Genomic DNA, 25,321 nt, shown 5'->3' on the forward strand with positions numbered 1-25,321 from the left:
ACAAAATGCCAAAATCAACCAAAATCAAAAGAATGTGGCCCTTTTTTTCCCTAGCAGCCCTCTTCCTTTCCCAGATGAGGAAGAGAGTCTTCTTCTGAAAGCTTCTTTTGAAAACAAGTGTGTGGAGATGCTGTAGGGGCCCTTCCTTTGAAAGAGTGGTCCTCATCGCACTGGACTTTTTGATCCCTGGCCTGTTCTTTTGAAAGAGCAGGGGCTGTGTGGATGCTCTCTATCAAAAGAGCAGACTGATCTTTCCAGCCACTTTTTGCATGTGGATGCGATCTTTTGAAGGAAGTTTTTCGGAGTATCTTCTTTCGAAGGGTCGCAGTAGTGAAGACACAGCCTTACTGTATTGAAGAAAGCAACAGAAGAGGAAACAAAGATGATATCTGCACTGAGGAGTGGAGGAGGATCTTTGGCAATGCCACACATGTTGGCTGTCTGTACCAAAGCCTGGCTCACTCCTGGAGCCTCAAGTGGCAGCTGTCGCTTACAGAACATCTCTCTTTTGGCATCAACTGATGCCCTGGTGGGATCCATAGTTACGTTCTCAATTAACTCACGTTAAAGGCCACAATCAACACAGCACAGACTTAATGCGTTAAAAAAAATTAATGCACCTTAATTGACAGCTCTGCTTTTTTACACTTCCCAGCACCTGACTCAAGAGGAGTCAGACTAAGAGCAGCACCCTTGTTATTCCTCTGCATTTACCCACCCAGAGAATACTGTCACCATGCAAAGCCCTGGAGCCATGTCTGCCACCTACAGGCAGAGGAGGGATAACACAGTGGTTTGAGCATTAGCCTTGTAAACCCAGGGTTTTGAGTTCAGTCCTTATGGAAGCTATCTAGAGGTCTGGGCCAAACAGATTTCGGGGAGCGGAATCTGTCAGGTATGGTGCTTGGTTTTGCCAATAGGGCAGGGGACTGGACTCAAGGACATCTTGAGATCCCTTCCATCTCCATGAGATAGGTATATTTGCATATTTATAAAACATACCCTGAGGGCAGCTGTGGGTGTACCTGTGTCTGGGTGCAGAAACATGCCTGCAACATAACATGAGGGGCAGCCCAGATCCCAACCCAGCAGGCTGTGGGAGAGAGGAGCTTAACTGGGCTAAGCTTGCTTTCCTGCCCGCCTACACCAAGTCATCACCACATGGTTCTCCTCTGGCCAACAGAGGCAGCTTGGGGCAGAAAGAAGACTGGGCAAGCTGAGGCCAGAGGGCACTGGTGTCTGCTCTGCAAACTGAATGCTGCCTGCACCACCAGCTGAGAGTGACAGCTGCAGCCTCATAAGCACCCAACCTTTAGCATATCAATCAGCAGCTCACTTTGCATTTCCTGCGTGATCCAAAAGGCATCCTGCAAAAACAAGTCACCCTCGCCCTGGGTAAGGGAGAAATGAAGTTTCCAGCTACACAGTTGGGGTTGGGCCAGCTGTGCCTCCCCTGTCTGGGGAAGCAGAAAGTGGCAGATTAATTAATGAAGAAGGGTTGTGGACTGATGCTCAATGGAAAACTATTGAAAAGTACACAAAATACTTTTCATACGATTTCAGTGCTGAAGATTCCAAAGCCCTTTATGTTTTACCATATCATTTGTTTTTAAATAAAACAGTGCCATGACACATGTCACAAGCAAAAGCAATAGCAGGCACCAGGCACTGGAGCCTCCAACACAGAAGTTGGTTGTTGTGAGAGAATATGTGCATGAAAATTATAAATAGAAAAAAAATAGGACTAGTTGGAAGATTGAGGGCTAATCTATCACACGGTCTCCTTGAGAGCTGCAGTGAGGAAGAGCGTGGGGTAATTCAATATTAAAAAACTGCATTATTCACTAGGGTTTTCATATCTTTCTTCTTTAGGTTTACGTGTTTGAAGACAAGAAGTCTTGTGGCACCTTATAGACTAACAGATATTTTGGAGCATAAGCTTTCGTGGGCAAAAACCTGCTTCATCGGACGCATGGGGGGGCGTGGTTTCAGAGAGGTATTTAAAGAGTGGGGTCCCAGAAGAAGGGAGGGCCAGAGCTGACAAGGTCTATTCAGCAAGGTGGAAATGGCCCATTATCAATAGTAGGTATCAAAAGAGGAGAAAACAAGTCAGATCAGACAGAGGGATATGAGCCATTGTCAGAGTCTTGAACAGTGTTTGAACAGAGATTGTGATTCCCTTTTGACCCCTTATAGCTACTTAACCATTGCTACCTCTTAAAAATGCAGTCAAGAGAGAGCGAGTGTGTGCAAGAAAAAAAAAATCCAAACCAATAATAGCAAAGTCCCTTCTATATTAAACAGTGGAATCACAATGAGAAGCCCCGTGGCACCTTACAGACTAACAGATTTATTGAATAGTTACAGAGATGTAGCCGTGTTAGTGTTTGTCTTCACAGACCAAAAAAGCAGTCATGTAGCACTTTAAAGACTAACAGACTAATTTATTAGGTCATGAGCTTTCGTGGGGCAGTCCCACTTCTTCAGACCTGGAAATATTTCCAGATTTATTGGAGCATAAAAAAAAATACATTGGTTAGTCTATAAGGTGCCACAGGACCGCTCATTGTTTTTGTGCATACAGACTAACATGGCTACCCCTCTTAAACAATGGAATGTATCTTAGACTATTTTTTTTGCCACTGGTAATATCAGAAATACAAATAGTGAGAAAGCAGCTTATTTTACAAATTATTTAAATATGCTTTCTCTCTTTCATTGTATTGATTAGAGTTTTATCCTATAGTGATAAAGGCTGAAGTTTTTAAAAATAAATTATTGTTTAACAGCGTGATTAAAATTTTTAATCTCACAATTAATCACAACTAAATTTTTAATCACTTGACAGCCCTAATCAATAGCATGAGCAGCCGGTCTTCAATGGAGGCAAAGGGTATGCCTACTAAGACATTTTTCTTGTATAGAAGTATGAATAGTGGCGAAAGCATAGGATTAAAAAAATCTTCTATTTCAATTCTGAGATCAGATTTAGAACTGCCAAGACCTGCAACACAAGTGACACTTTTGTGCACCCCAATTTCGTCATCTGTAAAGCAAGAATAATATTTCAAAGTGCTCTTACAGAGATGGTGCTGGGCATAAAATTCATTAGTGTTGGCATACTGCTTTGGGATCCTCACAGGGAAAGAAGGCTAACAGGATAGACAAAGACTGCTTATTTAAAAAAATTAAAATTAAATAAGGTGTATGTTTAAAAATAAATCTGTTCAAAATTAAATCTGAAATTAGTAACCCATGTTGAGATCTAAACTTAGTACGGATTGAACCTCTTTAGTCCAGCAGCGTCAGGACCTGACCAGTGCTGAGCGAGAGAATTTACCAAACTATAGAAGGTCAATATTGTCTAGCAGCATTACCAACACTTCCATTGCTTACTGGGCCCCAGAAGCCATTGGCCGTGTCTACACTAGCCCAAATCTTCGAAATGGCCATGCAAATTTGGGCTAGTGCAGATGTAGCCATTGAGATAAATTAGAGATAAATAACAGCACAGAACACTGAGAGCCAGGACTAGTGGCTGTAAACAAATATTATGCGACTACGGAAAACTTGGCTACACTCATGATAAGTGGTCTGCAGGCTTACTAAAATCATGCTGGACCATGGCCGATGCCAGATGAGAGTACGCTAGACTAGAAAAGTTCAACCTGTAGCAGCTATATCTGAAACACTATACTTCCAGCCGAGCTGCATACTTCCAGCTCCCCAAAAGCCACCTCCTCCCAATTCTATAGGACAGCACAAAGGAAATGAAGGCAGAGATGAGACAAATTATTCACTAAGGCGACACTTCAAGCATGGGCGCCTTCATTTGTGCAAGCAAAGGTGGCTCAGTTTTCAGAGGACAATATTAACTGAAAACTCAGTCCCTAGAACCCAAACAAAGAAACACTTCTGAAAATTTTAGCCTGTGTGTTAGAATCTGCCTCTAAGTTACCACTCTTTGCAGTTTTCACTGAAAAAGTGACTTTATTAAGATGCAAACTCCAATGCCATATGGGGATATTAGACAGAAAAAAAAAATAGAGTTTTATATTCAGTCTGAAATTAGTTGTTCAGTTTTAGGTCTTTGCATATTAGAATCTGACAAACAAAGAACAGCCATAACATCTATTGGAGGGAATGACTCCAAGATTGAAAAAGACAGCTATACATGATACAGTACAGTATGCCTAACCATAGCAAGTATCTGTATGACATAACATATCAAAGAAAGAGAGACAATTTAAGGTCAGCACAATAAGGTATAAGAGTTATAAAATTGTATTAAGGGAACATTCACCTACCAAGAAAAGATCCAACAGTAAACATTAGACTGGTGCATAGCTTTCCCAAGTGAAATGGTGGAAACTATCGCACGTATAATTCAAGAGACTAGACAGAGATAATACAGAATTTGGGGGGGGGGGGGGCCAGTACATGTAATCTTTGTTTGTCATCTCCAAATTAGAATTACATTTTTTAATCTTCATGTCAATACATGAAGACTCTGGTGAGCCGATCAGCCCTTCTAATATTCAGGGGCTGAACGTAAATGAATCTGAATGAAGAACACTAGAAAATACCAAGCTATTACCTACATAATTAAAGGAGTCAACTCTGAGCCTTCAGCATGCACTTCCCTTTGGCCTATTTATACTTCACAGTAAATGGTAATTATATCACCATCCATCACAGTTGTCTAGGGACATTGGGTATTCAGTCCTGCTAAATCTTACACAGCTGGAGAAGAGAGATACCCTCATCTTTTTGAGATTTTCAAAGCATCTCCCTTTATGAAAGGGGATTCTGATGAAGGTGTGTTTCAGTGAGATTTTATTTTTTTAAAATAAGTCTGGATCTAGCTGAATTCCAATAGTTCCTGCAGATTTTTGGCCACAAATCCCATCAAAACAGAGAACAAGTCTTACTTGCACCGAAAAATGCAAATCCTGACCCATCCCAAAATGTAAGCACTGTAAAAACCTGGGTCCATTATAAGAAAATCCAGCCATGTTTTTGTTTTGGTTTCCTAAACACATAACCAAGTGTGGTTGGTCAGAGTGCATTAAAATATTCTGTCTCTTTAATGTCAAAGTACAGGTTGAACCTCTCCCACATGTAAGACCCTGAGGACCAGACCAGTGCTGAACAAGAGAATATGCCATACCATAGGTGGTTAATATTGTCTAGCACAGTATTAACTTTTCCACTACTTACTGGGCTCTCAGATGACATTTAGAGGGTAAATTAGAGCTAAACAACAGTACAGAACACTGAAAGACAGGACTGGTGGCTGCAAACAAACTTTATGGAACCACCAGAAACTTGGCCACAGCCATGACAAGTGGCTGTCCAGCTAACAAAAATCATGATTGATTATGGATCTTGCCAACAACAGAGTTCCATATTAGAGAGTTTCAACCTGTACATGAAAGCAAAGATCTAGCAAATGGAACCTACTAGAGCACTGCAAGTTTTGGACCTCTTTCCCCACATTCCATGACACACAAAGTAAACAAGTGCAGCAGCTCTTACAGCACACAAAAAGTTAAATTATAGACCTTAACGTGTCCCAAGCAATGCAAAAATCTGGCTCCATTCCGCCCACCCCTCACATTTGTGATCCTCAAAATTTAACTTTGTAGACAGAACTTATGCTGTCAACTCCCATAATTCCATTGTGAATGTCATGTCATTTGGAGTTTTTCTTAAAGTCAAAGGTCTCGGAGAAACCCGAATACAAAAGCCTTTTTAAAAACATATACACCTATCCCTTGATTTACAAACATAACTCGCTCAAGGAAAACTGACTGTAAGGTGAAAATTCATAAATCGAAAACGGAGCTGCCAATGGAGCACTGGTTGTACCATGGATGCGCAAAGGATGGATCTTTGTTGTAGTGAAAAGTGATTATAAACTGAAAAACAGGTATAAATTTACATGGTTTGTTGTAGCAAAAATTCATAAAAAATCAGAAGTTCGTAAATTGAGGGATGGATGTATACAAAGTGCTTGGCCCTAATCGCTGTAAGAAAATGCTACAAAATGTGGCCCTAAAAGCTCAAAACCAAGAAAGAAAATAAAAATAATCCAAAGCTAACATTCGAAAAAGCCCAGAGATTCTCAAATCAGGCTTATGATTTTTAAGGGCCTGAGTCATGATTTTTTAATGTTTGGGGTTAGCAATTTATAGACAGCATGTGTCCTTTCATCTACTATGTATTTTAGACAGTTTATCCATTTGATCATAAAATCCCCTGAAATGGTAGGAGCTAGGACCACCAAATTCAGCATGTAGCTTTCTCTCTGCATCCCTTAAAGCAATGTGGGGGTTTGGCTGCCTGGAATGGGATTGCTCGTCATAAAACCAAACATGGAGGAGACAGAATCACCAAATCAAGTACAGTAAAACCCTGACTTATGCAGAGGTTGCACTCCTGGGTGTAATTTTGCCTAACTTTACATCACTCGTGCTGTTGTAACAAAAGAGAGGGTTGCCAAGTTCCTTATTACCAAGGCTGTCTGCCCCTTATTTTTTCCATCTCTGGGCAACCAGGCCAGGAGTTGTTCAACACTGCAAAAAGAGCAAGAATCAGCTGGCAAATGCAGGTGAGTACTACTGCTTAATATTAAGACTAACAAGAAGTCCTGTGGCACCTTATAGACTAACAGATATTTTGGAGCATAAGCTTTCGTGGGCAAAAACCCACTTCATATTATGACGAACACTGAAGATGATACTATCAGGAGAGCAGGTGGAACAGGTATGCTAAGAAAACAGTCTCATATTAACAACACGCAACTGACAACCTTACCTATCAAGATTAATTAGTTTCGGCGCCATAAAGTAGCTAAACTTGTTTTGTATTTTTGCATTAGAAACAGAAGGCTTCCCAAGAGCCAGGATGTCCCAGTGCTCAGATTTTCCATGGTGGAGGAGGTACGCTTCGGCTCCATAAATGCAATGCAGTCTAGGGGTGTCTGCAACACTGCTGGAGTTGGCAAGACCCGGGGGCCTCTTATGTTTCTGTTCTTGCACCGGCTGAGAGGCAAACTGGGTGCGGAGGGAGGCACATGCCAGCTTCGGGGTTTGACAACACCCAGACTCTGGGAGGTGCCACGGCTCGCTTACCCCGATGCAGTGGGAGCGGCGAGTCTAACTCTCCCAAGGAGCCTACGGCCAAAAGTTACCAGGCTCCATCATAAGCCTTTGCCGACGCAGCAACTCCCACACCTACAGGATCGCGTCCAGGGTGAACAACGCCCCCGGCCCAGGCTCCCCCGGGCAGGCGCCTCTCGCAGGGCTGGGGGAAGAGGGGAAAGGCACTCACCGCTCAGATAGTTGGTCCATTTGTACAGCACCCCCTCCATGATGGCAAGTCCCCCCCCATCCAGCTCTGCTCGGGCCAAGGGAGCTCCCTCCCCGCCCCAGGCCCTTTTAAGCCTTCAGCCGCCCCCTGCGCCCCTCCGCAGAACCACCGACGCCCAGGGCCATCCTGGAGCTCGTTTCAGACACAGCTTCCCTGCCCCGCGCACAATCACAGGCTCGGCTTCCGCATCCCCAGGCGCCGCCTCACAACCCCAAGGCCAGGGCGGGATGGTTCAGCCGCCTGCGGCCCCACCCGCACGTGACTAGCATGCACCAAGTCGGCTAGGCAGTCGATAGAACGCCCAAAGGCCGGTGGCTTCCGGGAACCAATCAGGACGCTGCTCCGGCAACAGCGCCACCCAATCGGAGGCGCAGGGGAGCCGGCTCAATTGTGTGAAGATTCCAACAAAGGGTCGGATTGTGTACGAGGGGGAGCGGGGATCAGTGCTGGCTGTTGGTTGGGCGGGAGGGCAGACAGACAAGTCAACCTCCCAATGGCTGACAATTTTTCCTGGACCGCCTCTTAGGAAGACCCAATCAGAGGGAGAGGAGTGCAGCTCCGCGACTAGGGTCCATTCCGCTGAAGTTTTGAGCGTGGTTTAGGGGCGAGTCTGCCACGTCTGCTCAGCTGGTGCTGTCGGGAGGGACAGGCGGGAGGGATGAGTGGAGGGTGGCTGTGTCTCTCCTCTGCCCCCAGTACCCACCCATCTCTGCAGGAGGCTGGTGTGCCTGGGAAGCCCTAAGGCTTGTTCAGTGCCGGCGAAACTTACCCTGCGAAACTCTGCGCCTGGCGGCATGGGTGTGTAAGTGTAGACTGAATCCTCCATGCTGGCAATCTAGGGGCACTGTATGGTGGCTACTAACGGCATTGAGTGCAGCGGACCTAGGGGAAGGAGCGGTCTGTGCTCCAACGTCCCTGCTGTGTAGAAGTCATTCACACACCCATCATACAGGGATTTTTTTTATTTAAAGAAAATAGCCCTCTCGGTGACTCAAGGATGAGGCTTTCATTTTGGGCTCCCCTTTTCAGTGTGATTGTTACTTGTGTAACTGGAGCGCTGATCCCAGAAGCAGAAGTGAAGATTGAGGTACTCCAGAAGCCATTCATCTGTCATAGGAAAACCAAATGGGGCGATATGATGTTGGTGCATTATGAAGGCTACTTGGAAAAAGATGGTTCAATGTTTCACTCCACGTAAGTAACTCTTTCAGGCGTGTAAGATATCTATATCTAGTATATAAAAAGAAGCTAGGTGCTGGTTTAAAGCTTTCCTTGGCAAGTTTGGTGATTTTTCAAAAGAGATTAGGTGTGCAGAGAGTGATAAGTCTAAGCTCTATCATATTAGGATATATATGTAAAACAGCTAAACTCCATCACTATTTTCCATATGCCAGTAAATATAGTCTACCAATAAAATGTACCTAATTAGTTCCCACTCTTGTTGTATAACTGATGGAATCTACTTATTTTTTGTTTGAGGGAGGTGATCTGTGCTCCCATCTTTCTTCCTCCCCTCTTGTCCCCTCCCTCCCCATGAGGATCCGGAAATAGCACTCCTTATCCCAAACATCTAAGTTGCTCCACATAGACAGAGCCTTTGAAGATCTTTGAAAGATTGGGGCCTTAAGCAATATGTTTTGCAATTTACTTATTGACCTCAGTTTTACAAATACATATGGTATATATACATGCTCCTAAATAGCTTTGAGTAGCTCGGTGGAGCTTCTCATGTACAGAAAGGGACATGTGATTATGGAATAAGCTTTCAGAGGAGATCTGGCCAATCCAGAATCTGCTTCTATGAAACTCTGCAAAACTTCCATTTTAAAAGAGACATTTCTCCTACAGGAAAAGTGACCGTTGCACGAATGACATTTTCTGTCTACACATAACTCTACCTTCTCCTCCTCCTGCTCCTCCAGAAAACCCTCTGAAACAAATCAGCTGAAAAATCTTAATACTCCAAACAGAAATTTCATCCCCAAAAGAGAGAAGAGCTGGAAATTCATGAAGTCAGATTCACTACTGCTATTGAGTTTACATGAAAGTCAGATGCTGCGGCAATGAGCAACAAGTATTTTCAGGCTAGGAATAAAATAGTCTTTCTCTAAGAGACCGACTGGAGACTGCACCAAATAGTACATTCTAAACAATTATCTCTTACAGATAGCCTTTTATGCCTCTTGTAAAGAAATTCTATTTGTTTATCATTTTCGCTAACATTTTTTCACATTTTGCTGACTAATGTCTATTTTTTTAACCTTGTCTTGTTTCAATAGATGGCAAATGCAGCTGGTCCAAAAAAAACCAGATAAAAACAAAATATCAGTGACAAATGTTCTGTGTTTTCAACTAGCTGTACTGATTAATGAAAGAGTCTAACTGCACAGCTCTGAAGTTCTTAGGTTTAAACTAAACAAGATTGGGCTTTGTCACTACTTAGATGGGAAACCTTGTAGAAAACGGTTCTAAATGCTCCATAAAGTGGTTCTGGAAGCACCTATTCTAGTACTACCATACAACTGATATTTCTTCATAGTACACAACAGCAGTGAGTTGCTAGCTGTGATTTCTGAATGATACCTAAACTAGAGGTCTCAAGTCTTGTAGTTGCTACAGCTCCATTTCAGCAAAGTACTTAAGTATATTCCTTAGTTGCACAAGTGTCCCATTCAGATCCAAGTAAGCATTTGAACACATGCTTCAATTTAAGTGCATGTTAAGTCACATGGAAATCAGTGGGCTTAAATTCAGTGGAATGTCACTTTTGTTCATGTACCTTGTTAAATATGACTGATTACTCACATGCTTAAGTGAATTAGTGCCTAGGAATCCTCTGGCTCACTGGCCAGTAGTTATAGCCTTGGTGTACTAGCAAAATTTCTGTTTTGAAGGGAAGGGATGCATTCTACCTATCTAAAAGTCTCCTTGTGTCCAGTTTCTTCCTCTGTGCTAAACTGACACATCTGTTGTGTAGTAACAGAGAGGGAGCCGTGCTAGTCTATATACTATCAAAACAAAAAGAAGTCAAGTAGCACTATAAAGACTAGCAAAATAATTTATTAGGTGAGCTTTCGTGGGACTCACCTAATAAATTATTTTGCTAGTTGTTAAAGTGCTACTTGACTGCTATCTGTTGTGTAGTGTTTGTTAGTTCACAATGGCTGTAGTGAGTTTCTACCAAACACACTTAACACTTTTAAACATACCAAATATTTTACAATCTATCATCAAAATCCAGGAACAAATCTCAGGCTTTATTGTATACCAGCTAATCAATGCAATCATGACTGTTCTTAACAATATGATTCCATTTTTACAATGATCAGTAACTATTTATTTGGAAATCCATGATTAGAGATACAAATTACTAGGTTTGCAGCTTCCAGTGCAAAAAAGTAAAGATGCCAGCTTTAGGCACTAATATCTTCATGTGTAGCATGAGATTTTGTTTTAAATTTTACTGCACGGTTTAACTTTTTTGCTGTGCTTTAGATGTGCATAGACTAGGTTTGCTGTCACGAAAGAGGTGCAAAATTGTTTAGGCTGCATTCTAGTTCTCTAATTCTGCAGTGAGCCTGTTCGACTTCATTGATCTTCATAGATATACTAAACAGATCATTAAACTATTATGTTGTTGTTTTTTTCAGCCACAAGCATAACAATGGTCAACCTATGTGGTTTACACTTGGCATAAGGGAAGCCATTAAAGGCTGGGACAAAGGTTTGAAGGATATGTGTGTAGGAGAAAAGCGGCAATTAACGATTCCTCCATCCCTTGCTTATGGAAAAGAAGGGAAAGGTAGTACTTTTAAATCTTCTTTAAGCTCTACACATGTTTAAAGCTGAACTGTAATTGGTATCTATTTTATATTAATTAATTAATTAATTTGTTAACAGATTTTTTTAGATCATGCAGGTTGCTTCCATTTCAAAAAGAAATTGATAGGAGTCAGGCATTTCTTTGATGCAGCCCTGCCTAATTACAAAGAATGTACATAAAGTCCTATCTTCCTGACCACAATCAGAATCAAGCACCAGGGGATAGTTTCTTTATTAACAGTTCTAAGCCTCTTTGCAGCAGTGATAGTAGTAGTAGTAGCATCCTTCAGTCTACGTAGACTATGGATCACACCCTTTGTAGTTCCATTAGAACAGACACTCTCTTAGATCTTTCTAAGAGTATGTTTAGACTGCAGGCTTCTGAGGACAGAAGTTTTGTTGACAGATTGCGTATCCAGACTGCAGATTTCTTGGAAGAGATCTGCCAGTCGGATGCATTCTGTCGACATCCCTGTCTACCTCGTTCCATGAGGAAGAAGGGATCTTTCAGCAGAGAGATTTTTTCTGACATTTGGCCCCATGTAGAAAATGTGAGAAAAGCCTCTCCTTACAGAACTGTCAGCAAGAGATATGTGCTAGTATGTTGCACAATTTGCATATCTTTTGCAGACAGTTCTCACGAAACTAGACATAGCCTTTGTGTCAAGTGCTTCTCTCTCTGGCTATTGGCCTTCCTTCCTGTTTTCTCAGTATGCTTCTGTAGCATGTCTGCTGACCCACACCCTGCAGTCACATCGGTTTTCTGCCCTTTGTTAAGATCATTGGGACATTCCAGCCATATTATTTTGGTAATGGCTTTCCATTGTTGCAGCTGTTGCTAAACAAAGAAGCATTTAATTGTTCCACCATTTGGCCTGCCCTGAATGATAGTCAGCATTTGTACCAGTTTCTACAAGATGGTGTGATTGCCCAGCCCCTACCAGAACAATATGTATACCCATGAGAAAGCTTTGTCCCTCAGCTGTAGTATTGATTTACCAGAATGGATAGTGGTAATATGGCTCAGCGTCACTTTGGCAGTGATTTTTTTTTACTTTGCAAACTGGTCGATGCTTCCATATTTCACTTTGAGACAAGAGAATCAAAACTGGGGAGAGCTACCTGCTGGGCTTCAAGGTTAATTGACGCTTATTATTTGCACAGTTAAAAGCTAACTATTTATATCACTTGGGGTTGCGTGTATCGTATGGATCTATAGCAATGCCTGACCTCTAATCATGAAGGAGTAGGTGTTTTCAGAGAAAATTTTACTCCACTACTATACCTTTTTAATAATCCAAAGACTACTTTAGGAATTGGGAATACTTGACTCCATATACTGTGTGTGAGTGTTCTGGCAAAACTGGAGGAGCAAAGGGTGAGGACAGCTAAACACATTTTCCCATAAAATAATACCTTCAATTACAGCTTCTAGAGTCACTTTTCTTTTCCTTTGAAGAAATGATGCAAGAGCAAAGCAAGCTTTTAGTGTGTAGTTTAAATTAATGCACCCTGGCTAGTGTTTTGCCAACAGGATGGCCACAGTGCCTAATTCTCTACTACCATGCACAGGTGTCAATAACTATAGAAAAAGGATGCCAATGCTACTGTTTTTACTTGGTGCCACTTTGCACACACTTATTTCACGTAAGTATAAATAAGATACAAGGCAGTGGAGAGCTAGACCCCGATTTCTTAAGAAAACTTGTCAGTATGCACAGTACAACTTTATTTTGTCTAGTTAAAGGCCTGATGAAGCATTAACAAACCTGCCATTTGCCATAAAAATAGTTGGCCCAGAAAACTTCGTCAGCTGTGTACCTGCCTAAAATTGTTGTCAAATAATACACTTAGCAGATACGTGGAATAACTGGTCCATTTTCTTTCTTCACGCTGCCTTCCTCAATATACACGTGCTGATCCCAGGCCCTCCATTCTTCTGCCATTGCTCTCTCTCACCTGGAGAATGAATTGGTGCTTATTCCTGAAACTCACTGTCCCACTTCAGTTGTGTTACCAAGACTCAGTACCACTTGCATATGCTAGACGGCTGTTAGTATCTTCCTTACTGTGATTGAGTGTAGCTGCGCTTTCTGGAGCTCATTAGTAGCCTAAAGAGACATCAGGGAGGAAACTATCTCAGAGCTGTGAAGATATTGCTGGTGACAGGGGAATGCCATCTGGCACACAAAACCAAGAATGTGTATTCTCCTGTGAGCTTTGCATGGCAGGCACAAAAATAAGTGGTGTACCAAAAATGAAAATGTGCTTCTAAGAGCGATGTACCTCTCATACTAATAATTTACACTGTCTTACTGTCAAGTATCAGAGGGGTAGCCGTGTTAGTCTGGATCTGTAAAAGCAACAAAGGGTCCTGTGGCACCTTATAGACCAACAGAAAAGTTTTGAGCATGAGGGGAGGTGTTGCTTTATCTATTAAAAATGTGTACACTTGGACTGAGGTGGAGATGGATGTAGGAGATGGACGTGTTGAGAGTCTCTGGATTAGACTAAGAGGGGTAAAAAACAAGGGTGATGTCCTGATAGGCATCTACCACAGGCCACCTAGCCAGGTGGAAGAGGTGGATGAGACTTTTCTTAAACAACTAACGAAGTCAAGCAGGACCCCAGATTTGGTGGTGATGGGGGAGTTCAACTACCCAGATATATGTTGCGAAACTAATACAGGGGGCACAGACTATCCAGTAAGTTCTTGGATTGTATTGGAGACAATTTTTTATTCCACAAGGTTGAAAAAGCTACTGGGGGGAAGCTGTTCTAGATTTGATTTTAACAAATAGGGAGGAATTGGTAGAGAACTTGAAGGTGGAAGGCAGCTTGGGTGAAAGTGATCATGAAATCATAGAGTTCACAATCCTAAGGAAGGGTAGAACAGAAGACAGGAAAATAGAGATAATGGATTTCAGGAGGGCAGATTTTGGTAAACTCAGAGAGCTAGTAGGTAAGGTACCATGGGAAGCAAAGCTGAGGGGGAAAAACAGCTGAGGAGAGTTAGCAGTTTTTCAAAGGGACATTGTTAAGGGCCCAAAAGCAAGCTATCCCGCTGTGTAGGAAAGATAGAAAATATGGAAAAAGACCGCCTTGGCTTAACCAGGAGATCTTTCACAATCTCAAAATAAAGAAGGAATTGTATAAAAAATGGAAACAAGGAAAAATTACAAAGGATGAATATAGGCAAACAACACAAGAATGCAGGAGCAAGATTAGAAAGGCTAAGGCACAAAATGAGCTCAAACTAGCTACAGGCATAAAGGGAAACAAGAAGGCTTTTTATAAATATATTAGAAACAAGAGGAAGACCAGGGACAGGGTAGGGCCATTGCTCAGTGAGGAGGGAGAAACAGTAACAGGGAACTTGGAAGTGGCAGAGATGCTTAATGACTTCTTTGTTTCAGTCTTCACTGAGAAGTCTGATGAAAGAATGCCCAACATAGTGAATGCTAGTGGGAAAGGGGTAGGGTTAGAAGTTGAAATAAAAAAAAAGAACAAGTTAAAAATCACTTAGGAAAATTAGATGTCTTTTAAGTCACCAGGTCCTGATGAAATGCATCCTAGAATACTCAAGGAGCTGATAGAGGAGGTATCTGAGCCTTTAGCTATCAACTTTGGAAAATCATGGGAGACAGGAGAGATTCCAGAAGACTGGAAAAGGGCAAATATAGTGCCCATCTATAAAAAGGGGAATAAGAATAACCCAGGAAACTACAGGCCAGTCAGCTTAACTTCAGTGCCAGGAAAGATAATGGAGCAAGTAATTAAAGAAATCATCTGCAAGCACTTGGAAGGTGGTAAGGTAATAGGAAACAGCCAGCATGGATTTGTAAAGAGTAAATCTTGTCAAACTAATCTGATAGCTTTCTTTGATAGGATAAGGAGCCTTGTGGATAGGGGAGAAGTGGTAGATGTGGTCTACCTAGACTTTAGTAAAGCATTTGATATGGTCTCTCATGATATTCTTATAAAAAAACTAGGCAAATGCAATTTAGATGAGGCTACTATAAGGTGGGTGCATAACTGGCTGGATAACCGTATCCAGAGAGTAGTTCTTAATGGTTCTCAATCCTGCTGGAAAAGTATAAAAAGTGGGGTTCCGCAGGGGTCTGTGTTAGGACCGGTTCTGTTCAATGTCTTCATCAATGATTTAGATATTGGCATAGAAAGTACGCTTATTAAGTTTGCAGATGATACCAAGTTGGGAGGGGTTGCAACTGCTTTGGAGGATAGGGTCATAATTCAAAATGATCTGGATAAATTGGAGAAATGGTCTGAGGTAAACAGGATGAAGTTTAACAAGGACAAATGCAAAGTGCTCCACTTAGGAAGGAACAATCAGTTTCACACATACGGAATGGGGAGAGACTGCCTAGGAATGAGTACAGCAGAAAGGGATCTAGGGATTATAGTGGACCGCAAGCTAAATATGAGTCAACAGTGTGATGCTGTTGCAAAAAAAGCAAACATTATTCTGGGATGCATTAACAGGTGTGTTGTGAACAAGACACAAGAAGTCATTCTTCTGCTCTACTCTGCGCTGGTTAGGCCTCAGCTGGAGTATTGTGCCCAGTTCTGGGCACCGCACTTCAAAAAAGATGTGGAGAAACTAGAGAGGGTCCAGAAACGAGCGACAAGAATGATTAAAGGTCTACAGAATGTGACCTATGAAAAAAAGTTGAAAGAATTGGGCTTGTTTAGTTTGGAAAAGAGAAGATTGAGGGGAGACATGATGGCAGTTTTCAGGTATCTAAAAGGGAGTCATAAGGAGGAAGGAGAAAACTTGTTCTTCTTGGCCTCTGAGGCTAGAACAAGAGGCAATGGGCTTAAACTGCAGCAAGGGAGGTTTAGGTTGGACATTAGGAAAAAGTTCCTAACTGTCAGGGCAGTCAAACAGTGGAATAAATTGCCAAGGGAGGTTGTGGAATCTCCATCGCTAGAGATATTTAAGAACAGGTTAGATAGATGTGTATCAGGGATGGTTTAGGTAGTACTTGGTCCTGCCATTGGGGTAGGGGGCTGGACTCGATGGCCTCTCGAGGTCCCTTCCAATCCTAGTGTTCTATGATTGTATGAGCTTTCGTGAGCAAAGACTCACTTCATCAGATGCTGAGCATCTGATGAAGTGAGTCTTTGCTCACGAAAGCTCACGCTCAAAAGTTTTCTGTTAGTCTATAAGGTGCCACAGGACCCTTTGTTACTGTCTTACTGTTTTAGCATTTAGGCCCAATGAAAACATGTTGGTAAAGCCAGTGAGTGAGTAATAAATTTTAAAATTCCGGCCATTTGAGACACAAGTGGAGAGCTTTCTGTGTCACGCCCAAAAAACTAGCACTCTATGCAAAAATCTAAAATTCACCTACTGCCCATACACTGACCACACATGTACAATCAGATTAACCAACAAAATACTTAACGAGTTGGAATTCTATGCTGCAGCTTTAAAGCCAGCAGCGAGAGGACCATCCAAGACAGAGGGGTCCTGTGATACACTTCCCATCTCTGCTGCTTATGTAGGGAACATAGGATGGGCTTTCTTAGGCTCTCCCTGGCCATCAGCAGCCAGCCTAATTTAGAGCCCCCTTCCGGATAGAGGCATCACAGAGACCACCCTTTTCAAAACCACTTCTTGATCTATACTGTGCTGCCTGAGGCTGACAGATCCAAGAACACTGTCTTCCAAAAATTCTTGATGTTTGTGGATTGACTTAAATGCATACCTGTCTTCAGGGGGACAGGAGGCATGTGTAAATGTACACGTGTGTCCTGCTCACAGCAGGATAAGAGGCCACATACAGTTTGAATGAGTCAGATCTGTACCTGCACTCTACTATGCATACGGCAATCATAAACAACTTGAATGAAAATGGATTAATAGAAGACATTGTCCAAATGTTGATGGACTTTTTAAGGTATTGAATATAACACTTAATTTGTCTTATTGTTTAACATCTTTGATAGGAAAAATTCCACCTGAGAGCACACTGATATTCAAAATTGACCTTCTAGAAATCAGAAGTGGTCCGAGATCTCATGAGTCGTTCCAACAGATGGATCTTAATGATGACTGGAAGCTCTCCAAGAACGAGGTGAGGGTGCTAACTAACTTCTCAACAAAGTTCAATGAATGAAATAAAGTAAGAAAAAGGGAATTCTTCTTTTTCTTAAAAGGTTAAAGTAAAATTTGAATTTTGTCAAGAAAGGGTCAGTGGCCTATAGCTTGCTCTGGCACAGTGGCTTTTAACTGGTATGCTGCGACACAACTGGTTTGCCATGAGAACTGTCCAAGTGTGCTTTAAAATTCTGTCAATTTCCCCTCCTGGTGGAGCTGCAGAGAGCTAGTGCAGGCGGGGAAATTGACAACCCCCGCCCCAGCTGGGGCTCGGGTAGCCAGCCCTGAAATGCTGCTTCCCAGCCTTGGCTGACAGGGAGCCCGTATCTCCCTGCTGTGGCAAGCGGAAAGGGAGCGGGGAGCCTGCTTAGAGATGGGATGAGGTTTAAATGATGTGGCCTGGCTCCAGCAGGCTGGTGGGGAGGGGAGCCTGCTTTCTGGAGCTGCCTTTTTCCACCCACCTTCTCCCCTCCCAACCCCAAGTAGTCTAGTAACTGCTGAAATTTTCCACAGTTATTCAATTACTCAGCATCCCATCTGATCCCTATTTAGCTTGTTGTATGCACTACTATGTTGCAAAACTCTCTAGTAAGACTAACCATAGTAAATGTGACATTTAAGAGCAATCAATTCAGCTAAAAAAGTGGGTGTGCCATTGAGTTTGTCTCATTGAAGTTACAGAAAAAGTTGGGAACCCCGGCTCTAGCTAGTGCTAGGACAGGGCCTTGAATCTATCTAGACTGCTCATGTTACTTAATTTGTGTGACTTCAGAACTTTTTAGAAGTGGAAAGCTACTTTAAACGTTGTCAGTTTTTGTACCACCACCTGGATTTCAAATGCTACTGTTGGAACGCCAGCATTCAATGACACTTTATTATGTCGTTTTCCTGAAGGGATGCTGTTACACTTATAAGAAGCACACAGGATCTTTTTCAGGGGACAGGCAATATGCCACGTTTGAGAAGAGAGTATAGCATGCTTTATAAAGACAAACATATATGCATGTGTGTGCACCCACACACACATCCTGCAGAGGGTGCATACAGTAAACTCTTGATTTAATGGACTAATGGGGGGAAGGGGTGTCCGTTAATGCCGAAAGTCCGTTATGTGTGAATGGTTCTACCGTATGATGATGCACTGACCTTCCCAGCCCATCACTCACTCCTCTCCTCACCATCACTTTTCCCTCCTGCCCCATTCTTCCCCTGACACCTCCATCTCCCAATTACCAGGAGAGGAGCTGAATGCCGGCCTGGCTCCTTCCACCTCCTGCAGCTCTCAGCGCTGTTGCTCCTCCAGGGTCTGGCTCCAAGCCGCCCGCTTGAAGGTAGAGCGTTGGGTGCCCTCAGCCTGCCAGCAGGCAGCAGCAGCCTCCAACACCTGACTGCTGCTCGGCGCCATTGCATATATTGGTGGCTAGGTGCCCACATGCTCCATGCACAAGGGTCTGGGGGAGAAGAGCCCCTGCACCTGACCGCAGCCCCCACCCCCAGCTCCTCTGGTGCCGGTAACCCCAGTCACTCCAGCAGCTTCTCTAGAGTCCCAGCGGTGGCTCTGGTGAGTCTCCAGCATTATTTAGGGTGGGGCAGAGGGGCTGGCAGACAGAGTCTGTTATTGCTGAAGTCTGTTATATCAGGGCCTGTTAAATTGCAGGTTTAGTGTAGCTACCAGTCCATTGTGGTTTAAGTCAGTCTTACGGCCAGGCAAGTCTGACTGGGTGAGGAGTCAGGGTCCTTCCGAGGCTTGGCTTGCAGGACTGAACCCAGAGTTTGATGGCCAGAGTTTCCCTTTTTATACATTTAAGTTCCTATTTGAGTCTATGGGTTTTGCAGTGTCATGCTGCACTCATCCACCCTTAACAAAAAAACAGTGGGTCTATCCCACGGAAGCTCACCACCTAATAAGTTATTTGTTAGTCTTTAAAGTGCTACTGGGCTGCTTTTTTTTGTTTTTGTTTTGATAGAATATAGACTAACAGGGCTATCTCTCTGTTACTACTCATCCACCCTTAGGAGGTGTTAATCTGTGTTTTTCAGAGTTATCCTTTGATGGTGAATAGTAACAAAGAGGAATCCCTGCTAGTCTATACACTATCAAAACAAAAAGCAGTCAAGTAGCACTTTAAAGACTAGCAAAATGGTTTATTAGGTGAGCTTTCGTGGGACAGACCCACTTCTTCAGACCATAGCCAGACCAGAATGTTGTTAAACCATTTTGCTAGTCTTTAAAGTGCTACTTGACTGCTTTTTGTTTTGATGGTGAGTGTCAGGCTGCCCTTGTCTTTCACTCTTGGGGGTGGTAGGGTTCTGACTGCCTCCAGGGTTTGTAAATGCTGCTAATTTAATTTAGCCTCAAGACACAGTTCACAGTTTCCTGTTATCTTCAAAGTTTCTTCCTGTTGTCTTTAAAATTTCCACTTCTTGATCACCTGGAAATCTGTGATGGCTTTAACTTGCATTCTTCATTCACACCGAACAATTATATAGTGTTTCAGACAGTAATTACTAGAAGACACAACTTAGTTTGTGATGCAGACAAGGTAACAACTTAATTTGTAATGCTAACAGGGAGCAAAGCCTTACAGTAAACATTATTGAAACATGAAAGACCGAGAAATAGATGCTACAGAACTTCTACGCAAGTCATTATACATCATGCTTAGTCTTATACCAAACATTAACTAAAATATACATTTTTGCTCCAGTGCATCATTCAACATGAGTTCATCTTCTTCTGGCTACTTTTTAATTGGGACTCTGCTTTAATTTAGAACTTTATGGTGGAAGAAGGGCAGATTTCAACACTGATTCTTTAAAGACAAGTCACAACACTAGGTCAGTAGTTGTTTATTTTAAACTGAAAATCAAAAACTCTAGCCATGCAGACTTTTGCATGTACAACAACCCTGTCCTAGATGTCTCCTGGCATTTTAGACTTGGTACCTTCCTATTGAATGATACCAGCATATGTGAGTTGTATGATGCAGCTTTTGTAGTGAGCCAAAACATCCATTAGGGATGGGATTCCCAACACTGGGCTGCAACAGAATCATGGGTGGTTCATTGTGGGTGGAGCTTGAGGGCAGCTAGGGGGTTGCTGGCCCCCCACCCCCAAACTATATACATTGGTGGAGTGGCAGCTGATAATGGCCTGCACCCAGGGCTTAAGGAGCCCACTTCCCTGTTGGGTTGCAGGGGGCTAAGCATAGGCACTGAACAGAGGATGAAGTGCCCCCAAGAGTGGTGGCTTCCTGGGTGGCTGGAGGAAATCAGGGTTCATGGTGTGGTATGGCTAACCTTGTTCCTGGGCTCCAGGTCTTTGTTCAATCCACTAGCCCCATAGCCAGAACGCCATTGCCCTTCTTGAGATGGGGGGGGAGATGGTGGTCTGGGGGGAACCTGGGCCCCTCCCACTCATTCCAAGTTCCAACCCAGGGGCCTTGTGTGGTTGCTGCTGGTGGGGAAGGGCTCCCCTTGCCATGGACACCACAGCTCTTCTCCCTGGGCCACGTCCCCTGATGATTCCCCACCCACCCCTGTGTACCTCCTCCAGATAGTGGCAGCAGCAGCAGCACATTCCCCCTCCTGGATTGGCTTCCCCTGTGCAATCAGTCCCTTCCAGCCTCACGCCAAATCTCAGGGCTGCCTGGATAGGGGCCTCAGCCCCTTGCTGCTGAGTACTTCTCCACTCCTCTACTGTTCCTAGGGTTTGTCTACACTACCACCTTCCTTCGAAGGAAGGATGGTAATTAGGGTGTTGGGAGTTTACTAATGAAGTGCTGCCGTGCATAGGCAACACTTCATTAAGCAAATTCCTCCCCCCGCGGCAACTTCAAAGTTTTAAACTTCAAAATTTTGAGGAGTAAGGGGACTTCGAAGTTGCCCTGGCACTTTAAAGTACTGGCAGGTGCACTGCAGCTAGACACATGCCAGTACTTTGAAGTTGCCATGGGGGGTGGGGAATTTGCTTAATGAAGTGCTGCCTGTGCGTGGCAGCACTTCATTAGTAAACTCCCAACACCTTAATTACCATCCTTCCTTCAAAGGAAGGTGGTAGTGTAGACAAGCCCTCAGACAACTCCCCTTGCTTGTCTCCACTCGCCTCCTATACTCTCCTCAGTCACCCTCCCTTCCCACTGGGCAAAGGGTTTTTTTTAAAGGCAGTCTTAAATGGGACCAGCTGGCCTCAATTGACCCAGGGCAGCCTCCTCCCCAGCTGCTCCCACTCTGTTTGTCAGCCCTGCTTTTCCCTCTTGTACTCACTTCCGCGCCTTACCCCGTCACAATGGTATGTTCCAGAGGTATGTTCCAGCCAGGAGATTAAGCGGGTTTTAAATGTGTGTCTCATGGGTAAGATTTTTCTTTGGTGCTAGCAGGACCAGAGATGCTCCTGGACCAGAGAGCTGGGAAAGGAAGGCAAACCAGAGCTAGGCCCTGGCAGCCCCACAGGCCATTGCTGGAGTGCTGGGCAGCCCCACAGGGCTGGACCCAGCATCAGAGTGTTGGCCCTGGGAGCACCAACATCTCCCAACAGCCTCATGAGGGCTGGGGCCAGGGCGGTGGTGAGCCAGCAGCTGCGGTGAAGCACAGCTGGAGGCCTAAGAAGCCAGAAGCAGGGAACTGCGTCCTGAAGGCCACTTGCAACGGGGCAGAGATTGGGACTTGGGAGGCATTAATCTCTCCAGGTCCAGCAAAATCCTTTGTTCAGGATCACTCAGGTCCTGAGGGTGCTGGAGCAAGGAGGTGCAACCTGCACAGTGATATCTGCTCTTGCTGTAAACGTTAGGGCTATGTCTACACTGGCCGAAAGGGGGATGCTAATGAGACACTCCAGGATATGCTAATGAGGTGCTGCAGTCAATATGCAGCACCTCATCACAATGGCGGCCGTGGCACTTCAAAAGTTCCACTTTCGATTGCGCGTGGCTCATCTACATTGGGTCCTTCTCGAAAGGATGCCGCACACTTCAAAATCCCCTTATTCGTATAACCCTTTTGAAAAGGGCCCTGTGTAGATGAGCCGCACATATTCATTGCAGTGCCTCATTAGCATATCCAGAAGTGTCTCATTAGCATCCCCCTTTCAAAATGGAGGGGCTAGTATAGACATAGCCTAGCAGTGGACAGTTTCCCAAATACGTTTTGGTCTGGAAACTCAACCCAATAGGCTGATAAAAAGAGAAAAAGTCATCTTTACATCTTTTTTTGTTTGTTTGTTTGTCATCTGAGCTTGAGAAATTATTTTGTTCTCTGAATAATTGGAAGCCAGAACTTTCCATCTTTTAGTGATATTCACTTTACAGTACAGACAGAAAAAAGAACACACTTCCATGGTTCATTTTTCTGTCGTTTATCTTAAAGCTATGATGATTTATGCCTACTATTTTTATTGCTTATAATATCAATGACCTTGCTATCATCTCTGAGTTAGGCTGCAGAAATCTATCAGACAAGCTTATATCCTTAGAGATAATGGGAAGTAGATACTTGCTGTCTAGTACACCCGTAACAAATACAATACCTTTTCCTATGCCTGTCTCTTCTCCATTAACTGAATTTTAATGAAGTCTTATGAAGAAAACTATTAATCTATGTGCTCAACAGGTGAAAGCGTATTTGAAGAAGGAATTTGAAAAGCATGGTGCACCCATAAATGACAGTTATCATGATATTTTGACTGAAGACATATTTGATAAAGAAGATGAAGACCGGGATGGATTTATATCTGCAAGGGAGTTCACATACAAGCATGACGAGCTGTAGAGAAGCTGCTCAGAATTTTCCATGGCATACCAGTAAAAACAACTTAGTGTCAAGTTTTTAACAGTTTTGATTCAGTGTTCAGCACTGACAGTTTCTAATGGAACCGCAAAAACATTTCAATTTTGCTATATGCAGGAGATTGCCTGATGATCCAAAATGGTTTAACTATTTTTAGGTATTGAAATAAGTGTTTTTATACAGCAGTTGAACATGTACAAATTCTTACCTTGTATTAACTTATTTTGCAGTTATGAAACAGCTTGCTGTATGCCAGACTTTCTAAAATCAAAATCCAGTCCTTTATTGGCTTTGCATTTCCTTTTGTGAGAGAGAGAGGAGACACTCTGTTTAAAGCTTGTTTAATTTTAAACAAGTGATTGCCATTATATGGCATTACTTTCCTATGTAGATCTGTTGTTGAAAACCATGAGGAAAGAAATACCAATTAATTTTCCTGAAGCTGTCAAAAAAGAGATTTACTCCAAAAGGGTGATGTTACAAGTCCTCACAGCTGTAGCAATATGCTGTAATCTACAGGGGATGGAGTAAGAGAAATCAGGTCTTCCTCTGTTTTATTTTTATAAATACAGGTTCAACCTCCCTGGTCCCACACCCTTGGGACCTGAGTGGTGCTGGACTGGGCTGGTCAATTCTGTCCCCCTGCTGACCTCAGCTGCTGGTTCACCAGCCTGCCACTTCCCAGCTGCCCCCACCCCCTCTTGTGGGATCCACAGCTGCTGGTTCCTGGCCGCAACCACCCCTCCCCAGTTGCAGCTTCCCACATGGCTGCGGCTTCCTGGGGCTGCAGTTTCCCATGCAGCTCCAGCAACGAGCTGCCGCCTTACCAGTCCAGGCCACTGCTCCTGGCTGCTGCTGCTGCTCCTGGCCCAGGCTCCCTGGCTGTTGCCAGCCCCCACTTGCAGGCAGACTAGCTGTGGCTCTCCTGCCCTGGGCTCATATCACTGGTCTAGCTGGCCCCTCTATCTCCCAACCCCAGGACGCTCTGATCCTGAAAGATCCATGGTGCTGCTGGATGATGGATGTTGATGGATGAGAGAATGCCGGATTTGGGAGTTTTAACCTGTAGTAAGTTTCCTTAGTGTACCAACAAACCAGTAACTTATTTTCTATTTATTTCAGTGACATGAGCTAGCACCAAGGTAGGAGTTAGCTGTTGCCAGTTATTTTTGCTTTTTATTTAAACTGCCCATCATTACCAGTTCACTTGGGGTGGGGGAGGGAAGGGTTAGGTGTATAACTATCTCCAAAATCACGAGTTACAGCACAGTCCCTACAGTGCTAAATGGAAAACTTACTATAGTGGGAAGTACGTCATGCATTGGAATTAAGGAAAGTGCATCCAGGCAGAGAGACCACACCTTTCCTTTGATCTACTAAATATGCCTGAGGCTGAATGAAGAAGTTTCAAGTTGCTTAGCTTTCAGAGGAAAAGGCATCCTGAGAGGAACTGAAACAGTCAGAAGGACACTTGCATCGATCCAGTTCCTGTCACCATCTTAAACAGTTTGGGGGTTTTTGTTCTTGTCTTTTTTATACTGCCCATGGAGAAGAAGCAGTATTGAGAGATGTATACTGTACAATGCAGTGTGGTTCTTGCATTATTTCTTGAGTGGTGCACAAATAAATTGGAGAACTGGTGGGCTGAAATTTTTTAAACAATAAAGCGATGTTGAAAAATATATTTAAGGCATGAATATGTTATTGTGCTACATAGTTTCACCTGCTTAATAGGGCTTAGTCTGACTGACTTGGGGAGTTAAGCCAGAAGGAGCTCTTAGGAAGACTGAGCAGAAAACAAAACAGCCAGCAACAAGACAAAACTTTATGCGCTTGTCTACACTACCACCTTCCTTCGAAGGAAGGATGGTAATTAGGGTGTTGGGAGTTTACTGATGTGCATAGGCAGCACTTCATTAAGCAAATTCTGCCACCGCCCCCCCGCCCCCCACCCAGGCAACTCTGAAGTTTTAAACTTCAAAGTACTGGCACATGTCTAGCCAGAGCTCACCCGCTGGTACTTCAAAGTGCTGGTCCACCGGGGCTAGATGCGTGCTGGTACTTTGGAGTTGCCGTGGCAGGGAGTGGGGGCAGGACTTGGTTAGTAAACTCCCAACACCCTAATTACCATCCTTCCTTCAAAGGAAGGTGGTAGTGTAGACACGGCCTATGGGTATTAAGGGAGCAGTGGCTGGGCTATCAATTGAAAAGATGCAG

At 43.5% G+C, this 25,321-nt stretch overlaps 2 protein-coding genes across 7 annotated transcripts in view; one reads left to right on the forward strand and one right to left on the reverse strand.

The window, feature by feature from the left end:
• Positions 1 to 7,569, reverse strand: part of PLEKHA8 (pleckstrin homology domain containing A8) — a 38,504-nt gene extending 30,935 nt beyond the window's left edge. For 3 of the 4 annotated variants that reach the window (XR_012644041.1, XM_074984546.1, XM_074984548.1), the window contains exon 1: positions 7,336 to 7,569. Coding sequence is in view for 2 of the 4 variants with exons in the window: in XM_074984546.1 (XP_074840647.1) it covers positions 7,336 to 7,375 (40 nt within the window). In the remaining 2 variants the exon portion in view is untranslated. Of the gene's footprint in view, positions 1 to 6,819; positions 6,949 to 7,335 lie in introns of those variants that run through there. The other variant, XM_074984547.1, reaches the window with a different exon arrangement.
• A 460-nt stretch (positions 7,570 to 8,029) lies between these two features.
• Positions 8,030 to 24,786, forward strand: FKBP14 (FKBP prolyl isomerase 14). 3 transcript variants are annotated; one of them, XM_074986141.1, is made up of 5 exons: positions 8,030 to 8,568; positions 11,025 to 11,176; positions 17,170 to 17,297; positions 20,095 to 20,158; positions 22,928 to 23,053. In XM_074986141.1, exons 1-4 carry the CDS (start codon positions 8,372 to 8,374, stop codon positions 20,137 to 20,139), a joined length of 522 nt encoding a protein of 173 aa, XP_074842242.1. In that variant the 5' UTR covers positions 8,030 to 8,371; the 3' UTR covers positions 20,140 to 20,158; positions 22,928 to 23,053. The 3 variants fall into 3 exon arrangements, with proteins under 3 accessions (XP_074842242.1, XP_074842240.1, XP_074842241.1); XM_074986140.1 differs by lacking the exon at positions 20,095 to 20,158 and having other exon boundaries at positions 8,164 to 8,176; positions 8,404 to 8,568; positions 22,928 to 24,786; XM_074986139.1 differs by lacking the exon at positions 20,095 to 20,158 and having other exon boundaries at positions 22,928 to 24,786.
• The last annotated feature ends 535 nt before the right edge of the window (positions 24,787 to 25,321 follow it).

This window comes from Carettochelys insculpta, chromosome 2 (genome assembly GCF_033958435.1).
Source record: "Carettochelys insculpta isolate YL-2023 chromosome 2, ASM3395843v1, whole genome shotgun sequence".
Taxonomy (NCBI): Eukaryota; Metazoa; Chordata; order Testudines; family Carettochelyidae; genus Carettochelys; species Carettochelys insculpta.

What these genes read in the sequence shown, in the direction of transcription:
- FKBP14 (XM_074986139.1), top strand. Translation starts at nt 8,372, where the DNA reads ATGAGGCTTTCATTTTGGGCTCCCCTTTTCAGTGTGATTGTTACTTGT. An exon ending in TTATGGAAAAGAAGGGAAAG is followed by an intron (nt 11,177 to 17,169) that starts GTAGTACTTTTA and finishes CATCTTTGATAG; the next exon opens with GAAAAATTCCACCTGAGAGC. An exon ending in GGAAGCTCTCCAAGAACGAG is followed by an intron (nt 17,298 to 22,927) that starts GTGAGGGTGCTA and finishes TGTGCTCAACAG; the next exon opens with GTGAAAGCGTATTTGAAGAA.